The following is a 12,992-nucleotide window of genomic DNA, read 5'->3' as shown; positions in this document are numbered from 1 at the left end:
CAAATAATAGCTGTAGTGATTCTCTCCAGTTATTATAAAGGAAAACAAATCATTATTATTCATAGATCTATATCTCATTGAATATTCATAGCTCAACTCATTAAATATTCATTACGTAAAATTAATGAATAATTAATTAGTTTAAAACTTGAATATTGAATAATAGTTTTATAAATGCAGTGTTGGCAGTGATACAGCATTTAACAACAGTAATTGGGAGATAATGGTTCGTCTCTTCGCTATAAATGTATTTTACAAAGGGCTCAAGCCAATCCAAAAGAAAGCCTCGTACGAGCTATCATCATTTGGTTATTTTCAAAGATCTGGGTATGTGAATCTCTCCTCGTGGGTGTGGCTTGAAATTTATTAATGATGTAGGGTGAGAGAGTTTATGGCTTTTACCAGTGATGTATTGGTAGAGAGGACAAGCCCTGGACAACGACAGTCAGTGAGGGAGCAAGGTCAGTTGCTTTTTATAGTAATTTTAAACGATAAATTTAAAACAATAACAATAGTTTTGATATTAATATTGTTTTGTCTTAGAGTACAGATGTCATGTTTTTGTACGTTCAGACGGTTTAGCTTGTGTAGCGATTGCTGATATGGACTATCCTGTGAGAGTTGCTTTTACATTGATGAATAAAGTAAGGAAATATTGCTATTTTGAAGATGAAGATTATTATTATTATTATTATTATTAGTTATTTTTTACTTTGAATTGTTTTCTTTATTGATATTTAAACAATCGTAGTCATTATTTATTATTATTGATGGGTGTGCCCATCAGAATTTCTAACAGGATTTTAGCATAGCTTCTTTTCTGTGGGTTGTCAAGTTGCTCAAAAATTGGGCCAAAGACCCAGTACTATAATACAAGGAATTTTGACAAAAATCACACAGAAAAGTTTCTCAATTTTTATATTTTTTCCTGATACATATACATGTTCTTATGTTGTGTAGCAAGTTTGAGCTGATTCCGATCAAAATTGGATTTTTTACGAATTTTAAAAGTTACTTCAAAATTGGTTAAAAGTCCCTGTACTATAGTACAGGGATTTTGGCCAAATTTTGCCAAAAATGACTAGGACAGAATTTTCTATTTTAATAATATTTTCTGATACGTATACATGTCCTTATGTTGTGTAGCAAGTTTGAGCTGATTCCGATCAAATTTGGATTTTTTATGAATTTTTTAAAAAGTTGCTCCAAATGTCATGTACTGTATTGTAGTGCTTGTCAGCTCATGAAGCTCATGCTGTTTAGCTCACTTAGCATGCTTTGTGGGAAACACTGATGCCCATTTCTTTTATATATTGTAGGTACTAGAATTGTATTCGTCTGATTTCCCACGTTCTTCATGGGAACAACCACCTAGGTAAGATTATAAATTAAAATGTAATTTAGTGGTTTAACGATCCCAATCATTCAATGCTAAATTTGCTATTTAAAGTCGTTAGCATTAATTGCTTCTATTCTTTATAGCGATCTCTCATATCCTCCATTGGACGACTTCCTAAAAAAGTACCAAGTAAGATATCAAAATAACAATAATGGTTTTTGCACATCAGTTATTGTACTCTGTTCAGGATCCCAAAGAAGCTGATTCTATTATGAGAGTACAGCAAGACCTTGATGACACTAAAATTGTTTTAGTAAGTTCTCTCTCTCTTTTACCTCTAATTAAGAGTAGATGCTAATCATTATCAGAAATTTCTTGAATTTTTCCAGAGAGCGAGAGTGGGTGTGTGTGTGTGTGTGACATATTGTATTCACGAAATTTAATTAAAGATTGGGTGTAGCATCTTGAGTGGGAGGTATATGTTACTTAGTGATTATAGGAGGAATTAGGGTGTGGGTGTGGGTGTGTGAGAGAGAGTAGTCATAACAACTGTTTATTTTTGCAGCATGAGACATTAGAAGCTTTGTTGGAGAGAGGGGAGAAATTAGATGATCTTGTTTCCAAGACTGACAAACTTAGCAGCACATCAAAAGCATTTTATAAAGAGGTAATGGGTCTTTTGTCTTTCCTGAAGCTATTGACCATTAAATCTTCATATATTTTCTGTTTTCTTTTTTTCTTAGGCTAAAGGAGGCACTTGCTGTGTTCTGCAGTAATTATTTTGTTCATTACAATTATAATTATTATGTACTTTTACTATTTATTTTCTATCCCACACACACAAAGTGATAATCCTCAAAGAAAGAGACAAATCAAAAAATTAATGTGCTTTTATGTGAAATTTTGAAATTACATCACAAAATAAATTGATTAAAAAACTCAATTTCTTCTAAACATTAGTGAGATATGGTTCCTTCCAAACTGTCCAATGACAATGACCAGTATTAGTATAGGACAGGCAGCCAGTGCGGTCCAGAGGAACACGTTTGAAACTTGATTCAAAAACCAGTTTGAGTAAAGACTCAAGAATAGCGTTATCATCGCTCCAGCAAATGTAACAGTCCCGGAGAAAGCATGAAGACGTTTGAGTATAACTTTACGGACTTTAAAAGGAAGAGCAGTAGGGTAGAGTTCAATGATACCACCACAGGCTTGAACTGCTAGAGAACAACAGACTAGTATCCCCATGAAACCGTGCCAGCTGGTATAGTGTGGATAACCATTGATGAATTTATTATAAGATATTACCCCAAGGCCAATGTAAGCACAGACCAGACCACAAACTTGAAGTACCCAGTGATAGAACACCTTCCCATTGTGTGAAGAACCACCCAAACCGACTGAAAACCAAGGCGAGAATATAACTATAGCTTCCATCATTAGAACCATAAACTGATGGAACAAAAATAATCGAATAAATTCTAATATTTATTGTATAACTTACGCCTAATGTCATCATTGTAGGATGCCATGAAAAAATACCTATAAAAATAAATTATAAGTAGTGTTACAGTGTGTGTACATATATGTGAACTTTAATTGATGATTTTTGCAAAAAATAATAATAGTTCAATAATTATGCTTACTGCTGCTAGGCTTTGCAAGCCATATGATAAAATTAGCAAATCCAATTGCCAATAACTGGACTACAATTGCTGAGGCCACACCTACAGGTGTTGGCTTGCTTTTCTTCTCAACTTCTTCCATGTGCTTGTCAATTTTCGATTCCCAAAATTGCTTGAGCTGAATCACTCCTGCATTGAACTCCTTGCGACTTTTAGCCATAAAGAACAGACAATAGCAACGAGAATCGAGAAAATACAAGAAAGTACGGATAACTGTCAAGAGTATCCGGAGTTCACCTGGGCGGGGCTCAAAATAAAATTTCCAAGATGCCAGTGTCTTCGCTGATAAAGGTTAGTATTTTCCTTCTTTTCGTTAAACTTCTCTTGTTTAGTTTTCAAGATACAGTGCTCTGACAGTAGGATTAGCTTATGGATATACTAGAAACAGTGAGTAATTGCAACTGGATTGTTTTCATTCTCTCTCCCTGCAGAAAGACTAGTGAAAAAAGAAGCAGCTCTCAAGGCACAAGAAGCTGCCAAGAAAGGGGCTGGGAAGAAATAATAGCAACTGAGAAAGGACCTTTATTAACTATTATTAGAGCTAGATCAACTGGAATGCATTATTTAATAAAAGAAATTAAGTGTAAAGAGTATGTCGCCATGTTTTTTTTTACATATTGAGCCCCGCCCATCTACTAAAATTTAACCCTTTGCTTTTAAAGTTAAGGCGGGAAAATGGCGGATTGTTTGTCCTTTTCCACAAGCTCTGGAGGACAGGTTGGGCTGTGGAGTGAGAGCTCTGGTCGATCACAATCCTACGAACAAACAGAACTAGTAACAGTGTTTACTGAGGATGAGACACAATGCCGCTCTCTCTCCTGGAACAGTACCAGTATCTTTTAACTACAACATTTAAAAATTATTGTTATAATAATAATAATGATTATTCAAGTTTCCTTAGCTTATTTTATACAGATACTCTATTAGCCGTATGCCCCACTAGAGGCGATCACGTTGCTCTCCTCAACTGCAAGGAAAAGAACCTATCACTTGCAAAGCAAATCGAACCAAAAGTAATGAGAACCTTTAAAATTATTAGCATCGCCAGTTTTTGTAGTCTTTGCTTGAAACAGGAAGTGTTAATGGTACGGGCGGAGTCAGTAGCACTTGTTTTCTTGGCAATGGGCACCAGCTGCTGATTGGTTTGACGTCTCCTGTTGTGTCATTATGGGATACTGAGACTCAATCTGTCGTTAGGAATTACGTAGTAAGAAAAGAGAACGATATTTTACATGAACATGTACATTATGCGTCTACAATTCTACATGTACCTAAGAAACTTTAAAGCACTAAATTAAAGTGACACATGAATTAATAGCTATAGAAACAAATTTTAATGCATGGAAATTCTATTAGCGTCTCTTCTTTATCTGCCTAGGGTCATTCGTCTTCTGTTACGTGCGTAACAAGGAATATTAAAGACTCTTATATCATCTCTGGCCTAGAAGATGGGAACCTCACTATACACAAGACATCATCGTCTCAACCAGTGACACAACTCACAGAGAAAGGAGGAGGAGGTGATAAAGGAGAAGTATGTATAAATTTATAGGTTGACTTGCAAAATTTTGATAGATTGGCTACAAAAATTTATTCCAAATTCTTATAGAGTGCAGTGCATGTTCGATTCTCACCTTCTGAACAAGCAATGATCGGTTCTTGTCATGCAGGGGGAGCTGTTAGATTATGGAGTGTAGAGTCACAGCGACTGCTAACAACATTCTCATACACTCACTCGGGTATGTATTGCTAAAGATAACAGTGCTTATATAGCCATGAAAATATAGCATTTTATGTACCGGGTACCCTAATTTCACAGGGAATCCTCAGTTAGTTTAGATAAAGTACATATACAATGTTGCTTGATCATTCGTTGAATTTTTGAGCAACTTTGAAAATTTGTAACAAATCCAAACTTGATCAGACTTTGCTCGAATTTGAAATGTAACATAAGAACATGTATGTGTATCTGAAAAATTATAAAAATGGAGAATTGGCTCCTAACCATTTTCAACGAAATACCCAGTACTATAATAATACTGTGCATGTATGTGATCTTTAGCTAGCTTTAAGTTGTTTCTCTTCCTATCAGGTGGAGCCAATGATATTGCTTTCTCTCCTTACAATCGTATGCTGATGGCCAGTGTTGGCCAGGACAGTGTCATTTGCTTATATGACCTAATTCAGAGAAAGTATGTTATCCCTTCAATTCATTATACTCAACATAATACAGAACACATATCTTAGGACATATCTATATACATGTGTATTATGCTATTATCCATGCTTTTATCTTCTTTGTGTATTTATTTGGACAGGCTGTTTGTTTTTGTTTGTGTCTTGACGATTTATATTGTTTTTCATAGGATCATAACACAAGTCTCCTGTCCTATTCCTATTACTTCATTGCTCTTACTTAAAGATGGCATAACAATGATAGGAGGTGGTCTAGATGGTATGCAGTATTACTCTATTCCATGTGAATTAACTTTCTTTTACTACTCCTCACTCTGTGTATAGGTAACATTTATGTGTATAATATGAGGAATTGTAAAGAGCCCAGTAATGTAATATCAGCACATGACAAGCCAATAACAGCACTGGCAGCACAAAATACAGTTAAGGTACTTATATGCAAACTTGTACTATGGTATTTTAACTAATAATATTTCACCATTTATTCTGAGTACATCTAGTATTATCCAACTTATCCTATAGACTAGATCTGCCCGTAAATTACCAAGTAGAAGTCAGAAAAAGAAAGTTGCCATTGACACATCAAGTACATCAGCTGTCAATAATAATCATTAGTTATTTTTCTGATAGCTACTGTCTTTTCTCCAGCTGACAATACTGCCAGTCCTCTTCTTAGCTCAGTCATCACTCCAGCTCCGTCTCTGAAACAAGTATCAAGTATGGAAACATGAGAATGGAAATATGAGATTGAGTATGAGAGTATGGTATGGTGATATGTGTGGGCTGGTATTCACTTCGTATGTTATGTATCTGTAGGTGTATTTAGTCCCCTTGATAGTAATGAGGCTCCATTACCTAATGTTGATATGGTGACTCCTTCCGATGCTTCAAGGTATTAAAATGAAAGAGATAAAGATTTTTTTCAAAATATAAATTTGCTCACTTTCTTTCTTTCTTTCTTTCTCTCTCTCTCTCTCACCCTTATCTCTCTCAGTGTTTCACTATCAGACACTCCATTTCATACTAGCATCAGTACAAGTGAGTACTCCTGTCATTAGATATCATGTATCATGTATCACTTCATCTGTTCATGTTCTCAGGTAGTGTATTCTCTCCTCTTGAGGCATCAAATGTCAACTTATTCCGATCAACTGCAACCAATTCCTCGTCTACATTATTAGCAAGGACTGTGGCCCCACCTCTAACTCCGCCTCTTTTTCCCACTGTGTCTCAACCTAATGCTAGACCTCAAGTTACTAAAACCATCAGCACTTTAGCTAATCTTACGGAGCAGTCGTTTCCTACTGACTCTACTCTTATTAGTGCCCCATTGGCCTCGTCAGCACTCTTAGGCAGTACGATCCCTTCACAGCTGCACCAGCCACAGGTTCAGAGTACACCATCATCTACCACTCCAGCATTACAACCTGTTAGTATTGTTATTATTCTATTATTATTATTATTATTATTATTATTATTTATTATACTTTCAGTTTACTTAAAACAACACAATAAGATCTAACTAGATCTAGTTCACTAACTTCCAATTCAACTTTAGTATTATTATTATTGTTGTTGTTGTTTTCTAGAAGCAGACTCCTGATTTGTCTGGTAAGGAAAAACCAGTCGTTTCGCCTTTGTCTCCTTCAAGACCTGCCCAGCGTGGTGACACGCCCCCTAAGGCTCAACCCGCTCCACAGATCCAGATGCAATATCTTGAGAATATATTGAAAGATCAACAAGACGAAATTATGTGAGTGCAATTTTGAGAAAAAGATCTTTTTTTGTTTTCTACTCTCTTCACTCTTTTTAACTTTTCTCTTAATAATTTGTAGCTGGAGCACACATCGTGACATTAACAATCTATCCGTGTCAATGATAAGACAGTTTGCTACACTACAGGTGTGTCAGAGAAGGAATACTTGTCTTTTTATAAATAATACTCAAACAAGCGTTGACGTATTTTTCTTTCACAGAATCAGATGATAGTAGCATTGACTGCAATAAGTGAAAAGGTAGACAAACTAACTGATGAAGTTGAAACAATGAAACAGCAGCTCAACCAATTAACTCCAAAATATTAATAAAATAATACAGGCTTAATACAAGAACAGCTCTCTTGGTATAATATTTAAAATATAGATATAATATATTGTTGTAGTAAATCGAGAGATTTATTGTGACGTTTTTATTAATACATTGCTCTATGGTTGACTCCTAAACAGTTACTGATGTGGCTCTAATGTTTCAATCATTTTTTAAGGAGGCTCGTGTTTGCAGTAGTCTAATTTAATTGCTTTAGTCAGCTATTAATGTCATTAAAGTTAATAATAATTATAATAATTGTTATTATATCATTTCTTTTGAAGATTCTACTCCCAAAACTAATGGGAGCATAACACTATTACTTGATTTTATTACATCGGCAGTTACTTCTAACAGATATGTAATGCTAATGATAGAACAGTTCGTGAGAGTTTCTTCAGTCTTTGGTACTGCAATGCTGGTACTCCATGAGCCTTTCTTGTGGCTCTCAAAAGGTGTACTGCTTTGTGAAGATCCTATAACTGTTGTATCAGTTCTACTGTCAGTGGCTGAAACGTATTTTATATTCTTTAAGAGTTTAATGCTAATTTCGTTTATTCTTTTTCCACTTCTATTCCTGACAGCTATGTCAATCGGTATGGCGTCCCTCTCTATGCAGAAGCCTGTCCTTTGTACAGTAGCTGTGATATGTACTGGACCAGAAGCACAGCAGCAACGGCCAATCGTTTCACTGATCTCCACTTCCTTTGGTCTGAGTAGATCAAGACGATTGATGTTCACAGTACTCTCTACTTTAATTTCTCGTGTGTCTACGTGAGGTTCGAGCAGAAGTGATTTTTGGACAACCCTAGCTTCAAGTCTGTACACAATCTTACCAATGCCATCACTGTAACTAGCTGGTAGGTCATCAGTTCCTTCCAACTTGAAACTAAAAGGGAATTGATTGAGACCAGCAGGTAGCAACCCATCATTGACATTCAAATCCCTCTCCCATAGATTAATTGATGCATATATGTAACTGATATGAGACGAGTGCACTTCTGTGCTTCCTGTCCTTCTCCTCTTCACATTTTCTTTTCCACTCCATTCCACTTCAGCATGTCCTGTTAGAGTGACTTTGATGGCGTGGTAGTCCTTTTTCTTGGAAGTCTCAGCCTCTACAAGACCGGTGATGGTGTCACCTGGTTCGTAGACTCTCTCAGGTAGCACAATCTTGAAGCTTTTCATTATTGTCAGTCAGTGGTGCTGACTCATCAGCTGAGAGAATTCTAATATTATGTGATATGTGTGTGTGGTTGATAATTGGACAAGAGTGATGTAATGCATTACTACTGAGAGGAAGTCAAGGAAATCATGCATTTATATAGCATCATCAGCTATTGCTCCAGCCTGTGCAAGAATAACTATTTTCAATAGTCTCATACTTTTCAATAATCACATGCCATTGTTAAAGGACTATTGGTTTAGTACACACCTTTAGATTTACAACTACGTGTATATAAATCATCAAAAAACAAGTGAAAACAGTTGCATTTAGTAGCAACTGTTTTACTAATACGATATCAATACCTCAAAATTAATAACAACTAGATCCATGACTTATATCTGTTTAGTATACATCATAAGGTTTAATTGTATACCAGTCAGAGTTTAAACTTCAAAGTAAACAAAGGATTTTCAAAGGAGTCATAGGCACTTGGGGATTACCTACATGTAATTGACTAGATTTACATTCCTGACATATCCTGCATTGTTGCCTAGAATAGAACATGTTTCTATTCTAGGCAACAGTGTTGCCTGAAGATCATCAAAGTAACCACAGATTGCTTGCAATAGCACTGCCTGGTGTATAGGGGCCTTAACAATCAATTCCTTAGATGGACATCGGCATTTTGTCATTGTCTAATGCCAATTGGAAACTGTTGCTCATTCTCTTTTAATTTTACAATCACATTTATAAATCACTAATGCACAATAATGGGTAAATATACTAAAACAGTTTTGACTACAGCAGCAGCACAAGAAAATGAAATAAAAAAGTAAAGTCTCTTTGCAAGTTTTTCTTAAAAACTTTTTTGACGGATAAGGCTGAAGGGGTACTCCCTGAGGAGGATCAGAGAATCTAACAGGTGCAAAATTATCAAAATTCTACTGTTGCCCACCAAAACCAAGCTCAGCAGCTAGGAGGACCAAACCCAGATCCATCAGCTGGAGAGCCAAATCCTCCACCAGCTGGGGGAGCAGTAGGAGCAAAAGTAGGTGGAGGAGGTTGAGGGTAGGCTGGTGGTGGTCCAGCAGCAGGAGGAGGAGCAGTAGTTCCTTGAGGCTGTGGAGGGAAACCACTTGGAGCTCTTTTCAGTGGTACATTACCAATAGTAATGGGTATGCCAATGACTGGGTCAGTGGTACCTGAGATTGAGGCAGTAATGGTCAGATGATAAGTGACTCGAAGTATGTTGCAGTTGATAAGTGTGGGTGGAATATTAGGGACAGCAATAGGAGGTGGACGCCATACTATGGAGCTATGAGCAGCCACTGGCTCACTAGCAACACTGGCTACTGTTACAATATCACAGTAATGGTGGCGTTTTGCTATGTAAAGAACTTGCTTGTGGAATGAAGCAACAATTTGGCGTACATCTCTGCGGCTCCCATTTTCAACAGATACTTCAACTCGTATGGCGTCTTTAAGTATGCAAAAGCCAGTACGTGGCACAGTAGCTGTGATATTAATAGGACCAGAAGCACAGCATAGACAGCAAAGGGTTTTACTGATCTCCATTGCTTTTGGAGTTCGAAGTTGAGGAGTATTTATAGGAATGACGCTACCAACATTGATTTTTGTTTTGCAGCGAGTGTCACGCTTAAAGATACCATCTTTCATAACCCTGGCCTCTATCTTGTAGTATATACGACCAAATTTACCGATGTAAGAGGCTGGCAAGTGACTTCCCAGTTGAAGGGAGAATGGAAATTGGAAATTACCAACAGGAAACTGACCCCCTCCTGCTGTTTTCCTGTCCCAAACATTAACAAACGTGTCAATGTAAACCTCATAGGCTCTATAGTGGACAGTGTGACGGTCATCCCCTGTCCCCCTCTCTTCTGACCAATGGACGTCGGCTGCTCCAACTATTCTGACTTGAATTGCTTTGTAGTCTTTGGGCTGGTCGTCATTGACAGCTATGACAGTACCGGTTACAGCGCCTCCGGTAAAATAGATGCCATTTGGAGGATTTTTCAACTCCATACGAAAATCCTTCATGATTCAGCTACTCACAGCTTACTAACACTGTCTGGCAGCTAGAGTGTAAACTGTGAGAAAAAAACAAGCTAGCAAAGTAATTTGATCTACCTCCACGCCACCTAGATTATACCAAGTACCTAGCTAACAACTGAAGAATTATTCATTAAACAAGCGTAACAGTGTAAAAATATATAATTGATTTCACCACCTTGCAAGTACAGTTGGATTCTTATTAAGACTTATAGAGGTTCTCTCTACCTTCTACTGCTTCTAGAAAAGTCTTTGGACAGCATCTCTATGTTCTCTTGCAGTTAGAAAGCTCTTGACTTTGTCCTATGTGTAACCTCGTGGCCACACCCACTAGGTAAAGGAGCGTGGGCGGGTGGTTGCTAAATCTTGTTATTTCTCCAATACAACATGTATGTACACAATTATTTAGATTTGTAGAAATCATCAAAAAACACAACTGAAAACAGTTGCATTTAGTAACTTAAACAACTAGATCTATGATTTAGTTACACATCATAAGGTTTAATTGTATACCAGTCAGAGTTTAAACTTCAAAATAAACGTAGAATTTTATAGGTACTTGGAGATTACCTGTACTCAAGTAGATCAACATTCCTTTCATGTCTTGCTTTGTCATTGTTTTTACAAACCAATAATCAATTTATTAGTTAAACAATAGCAGCTTGTCATTGTCCAATGCTGATTGAAAACTGATGCTCATTCTATTTCAATTTCACAAATCCATTTATAAATCACTAGTGCACAATAATGGGTAAATTTACTAAAACAGATTTTGACTACAGCAGCAGCACAAGAAAATAAAATAAAATGCAAAGTCTCTTTGCAAGTTTTCTTTAATTTTTTTTGGTGGATAAGGCTGAATGAAGGGGTATTCCCTGAGGAGGATCGGAGAATCCGACAGGTGCAAAATTATTAAAATTCGACTGTTGCCCACCAAAACCAAACTCAGCAGGAGGACCAAACCCAGATCCACCAGCTGGGGGACCAAATCCTCCACCAACTGGGGGAGCAGTAGGAGCAAAAGTAGGTGGAGGAGGTTGAGGGTATGCTGGTGGTGGTCCAGCAGCAGGAGGAGGAGCAGTAGTTCCTTGAGGCTGTGGAGGGAAACCACCTGGAGCTCCTTCTAGTGGTACATTACCAATAGTAATGGGTATGCTAATGACTGGGTCAATGGCACCTGAGATTGAGCCAGTAATGGTCAGATAGTAAGTGACTTGAAGTATGTTGCAGTTGAGGAGTGTGGGTGGGGTATTAGGGACAGCAATAGGAGGTGGACGCCATACTGTGGAGCTATGAGCAGCCACTGGCTCACTACCAACACTGACTACTGTTACATTATCATAGCGATGGTGGCCTTCTGCTGTGTAATGAACTTGCTTGTGGATTGAAGCAACAATTTGGCGTACATCCCTACGGCTCCCATTTTCAACAGATACTTCAATTGGTATGGCATCTTTAAGTATGCAAAAGCCAGTACGTGGCACAGTAGCTGTGATATTAATAGGACCAGAAGCACAGCATAGACAGCAAAGGGTTTTACTGATCTCCATTGCTTTTGGAGTTTGAAGTTGAGGATTATTGATAGGGACGATGCTACCAACATTGATGTATGCTTCGCAACGAGTGTCACGCTTGAAGATACCATCTTTCATAACCCTGGCCTCTATCCTGTAGTCTATACGACCATATGTGCCGTTGTACGAGGCTGGTAAGTTACCACTTCCCAGTTGAAGGGAGAATGGAAATTGGAAATTACCAACAGGGAACTGACCCCTCCTGCTGTGTTCCTGTCCCAAACATTAACAAATGTGTCGATGTAAACCTCATAGGCTCTATAGTGGACAGTGCGACGGTCATCCCCTGTCCCCCTCTCTTCTGACCAATGGACGTCTGCTGCTCCAACTATTCTGACCTGAATTGCTTTGTAGTCTTTGGGCTGGTCGTCATTGACAGCTATAAAGTGAAAACAGTTGCATTTAGTAACTTAAATAAACTACATTATTGGTACTTCAAAATTAACAACTAGATCTATGACTCATATCTGTTTAGTACACATCATAAGGTTTAATTGTATACCGGTCAGAGTTTAAACTTCAAAGTAAACAAAGGATTTTTATAGGCTCTTGGGGATTACCTGTACTCAAGCAGAACAACATTCCTTTCATATCTTGCTTTGTCATTGTTTTTACAAACCAACAATCAATTTATTAGTTAAACAATAGCGCTAGCTTGTCATTGTCCAATGCTGATTGGAAACTGATGCTCATTCTATTTCAATTTCCCAAATCCATTTATAAATAACTATAATAATAATGGGTAAATTTACTAAAACAGATTTTAACTATAGCAACAACACAAGAAAATAAAAAAAAAGCAAAGTCTCTTTGCAAGTTTTTCTTTAAAATTTTTTTGGCGGATAAGGCTGAAGGGGTATTCCCTGAGGAGGATC

At 37.2% G+C, this 12,992-nt stretch overlaps 7 protein-coding genes across 7 annotated transcripts in view; 2 read left to right on the top strand and 5 right to left on the bottom strand.

Annotated features, from left to right (window-relative positions):
- Nucleotides 1-159: 159 nt before the first annotated feature.
- Nucleotides 160-2,199, top strand: LOC100637404 (synaptobrevin homolog YKT6-like). Its single transcript, XM_003383301.3, has 8 exons — nt 160-327; nt 379-461; nt 544-644; nt 1,320-1,375; nt 1,483-1,528; nt 1,587-1,652; nt 1,905-2,006; nt 2,083-2,199. Exons 1-8 carry the CDS (start codon nt 224-226, stop codon nt 2,113-2,115), a joined length of 591 nt encoding a protein of 196 aa, XP_003383349.1. The 5' UTR covers nt 160-223; the 3' UTR covers nt 2,116-2,199.
- LOC100640227 (cytochrome b561 domain-containing protein 2-like) lies at nt 2,159-3,247 on the bottom strand. Its single transcript, XM_003383241.2, has 3 exons — nt 2,986-3,247; nt 2,844-2,881; nt 2,159-2,791 (listed from the first exon to the last, which is right to left on the bottom strand). Exons 1-3 carry the CDS (start codon nt 3,182-3,184, stop codon nt 2,279-2,281), a joined length of 750 nt encoding a protein of 249 aa, XP_003383289.1. The 5' UTR covers nt 3,185-3,247; the 3' UTR covers nt 2,159-2,278.
- LOC105316148 (protein NEDD1-like) lies at nt 3,227-7,442 on the top strand. The gene is made up of 18 exons (XM_020004082.1): nt 3,227-3,315; nt 3,357-3,411; nt 3,456-3,856; nt 3,940-4,037; nt 4,082-4,231; nt 4,403-4,558; nt 4,634-4,763; nt 5,117-5,216; nt 5,391-5,479; nt 5,545-5,648; nt 5,743-5,806; nt 5,851-5,937; nt 6,037-6,112; nt 6,215-6,258; nt 6,321-6,649; nt 6,810-6,973; nt 7,056-7,122; nt 7,197-7,442. Exons 3-18 carry the CDS (start codon nt 3,700-3,702, stop codon nt 7,302-7,304), a joined length of 1,923 nt encoding a protein of 640 aa, XP_019859641.1. The 5' UTR covers nt 3,227-3,315; nt 3,357-3,411; nt 3,456-3,699; the 3' UTR covers nt 7,305-7,442.
- Nucleotides 7,443-7,503: 61 nt separating this feature from the next.
- Nucleotides 7,504-9,089, bottom strand: LOC105316142 (arrestin domain-containing protein 4-like). The gene has a single exon (XM_011410955.2). It carries the CDS (start codon nt 8,491-8,493, stop codon nt 7,570-7,572), a length of 924 nt encoding a protein of 307 aa, XP_011409257.1. The 5' UTR covers nt 8,494-9,089; the 3' UTR covers nt 7,504-7,569.
- Nucleotides 9,090-9,200: 111 nt separating this feature from the next.
- Nucleotides 9,201-10,749, bottom strand: LOC105316134 (arrestin domain-containing protein 2-like). Its single transcript, XM_011410946.2, has one exon. It carries the CDS (start codon nt 10,529-10,531, stop codon nt 9,440-9,442), a length of 1,092 nt encoding a protein of 363 aa, XP_011409248.1. The 5' UTR covers nt 10,532-10,749; the 3' UTR covers nt 9,201-9,439.
- Nucleotides 10,750-11,247: 498 nt separating this feature from the next.
- LOC105316130 (arrestin domain-containing protein 3-like) lies at nt 11,248-12,986 on the bottom strand. Its single transcript, XM_011410939.2, has one exon. The coding sequence runs from the start codon at nt 12,193-12,195 to the stop codon at nt 11,377-11,379; it is 819 nt and encodes a 272-aa protein (XP_011409241.1). The 5' UTR covers nt 12,196-12,986; the 3' UTR covers nt 11,248-11,376.
- Nucleotides 12,446-12,992, bottom strand: part of LOC105316120 (arrestin domain-containing protein 3-like) — a 1,821-nt gene continuing 1,274 nt past the window's right edge. The window contains exon 2 of the mRNA XM_020003020.1: nt 12,446-12,496. Coding sequence (XP_019858579.1) covers nt 12,446-12,496 — 51 coding nt within the window. The remainder of the gene's footprint in view (nt 12,497-12,992) is intronic.

The sequence above is a fragment of the Amphimedon queenslandica genome, unplaced genomic scaffold (assembly GCF_000090795.2).
Source record: "Amphimedon queenslandica unplaced genomic scaffold, v1.1 AMPQUscaffold_13513, whole genome shotgun sequence".
In the NCBI taxonomy this organism is placed as follows: Eukaryota; Metazoa; Porifera; class Demospongiae; order Haplosclerida; family Niphatidae; genus Amphimedon; species Amphimedon queenslandica.
Note: the sequence above shows the minus strand (reverse complement) of the source record. Positions and strands in the feature narration are given on the sequence as shown.

What these genes read in the sequence shown, in the direction of transcription:
- LOC105316130 (XM_011410939.2), bottom strand. Translation starts at nt 12,195, where the DNA reads ATGAAAGATGGTATCTTCAAGCGTGACACTCGTTGCGAAGCATACATC.
- LOC100640227 (XM_003383241.2), bottom strand. Translation starts at nt 3,184, where the DNA reads ATGGCTAAAAGTCGCAAGGAGTTCAATGCAGGAGTGATTCAGCTCAAG. An exon ending in GCTTGCAAAGCCTAGCAGCA is followed by an intron (nt 2,882 to 2,985) that starts GTAAGCATAATT and finishes TTATTTTTATAG; the next exon opens with GTATTTTTTCATGGCATCCT. An exon ending in CTACAATGATGACATTAGGC is followed by an intron (nt 2,792 to 2,843) that starts GTAAGTTATACA and finishes TTGTTCCATCAG; the next exon opens with TTTATGGTTCTAATGATGGA.
- LOC105316142 (XM_011410955.2), bottom strand. Translation starts at nt 8,493, where the DNA reads ATGAAAAGCTTCAAGATTGTGCTACCTGAGAGAGTCTACGAACCAGGT.
- LOC105316134 (XM_011410946.2), bottom strand. Translation starts at nt 10,531, where the DNA reads ATGAAGGATTTTCGTATGGAGTTGAAAAATCCTCCAAATGGCATCTAT.
- LOC100637404 (XM_003383301.3), top strand. Translation starts at nt 224, where the DNA reads ATGGTTCGTCTCTTCGCTATAAATGTATTTTACAAAGGGCTCAAGCCA. An exon ending in GGTTATTTTCAAAGATCTGG is followed by an intron (nt 328 to 378) that starts GTATGTGAATCT and finishes TTAATGATGTAG; the next exon opens with GGTGAGAGAGTTTATGGCTT. An exon ending in ATGACACTAAAATTGTTTTA is followed by an intron (nt 1,653 to 1,904) that starts GTAAGTTCTCTC and finishes TTATTTTTGCAG; the next exon opens with CATGAGACATTAGAAGCTTT.
- LOC105316148 (XM_020004082.1), top strand. Translation starts at nt 3,700, where the DNA reads ATGGCGGATTGTTTGTCCTTTTCCACAAGCTCTGGAGGACAGGTTGGG. An exon ending in CTGTCGTTAGGAATTACGTA is followed by an intron (nt 4,232 to 4,402) that starts GTAAGAAAAGAG and finishes TTATCTGCCTAG; the next exon opens with GGTCATTCGTCTTCTGTTAC. An exon ending in ACTCCTTCCGATGCTTCAAG is followed by an intron (nt 6,113 to 6,214) that starts GTATTAAAATGA and finishes TATCTCTCTCAG; the next exon opens with TGTTTCACTATCAGACACTC.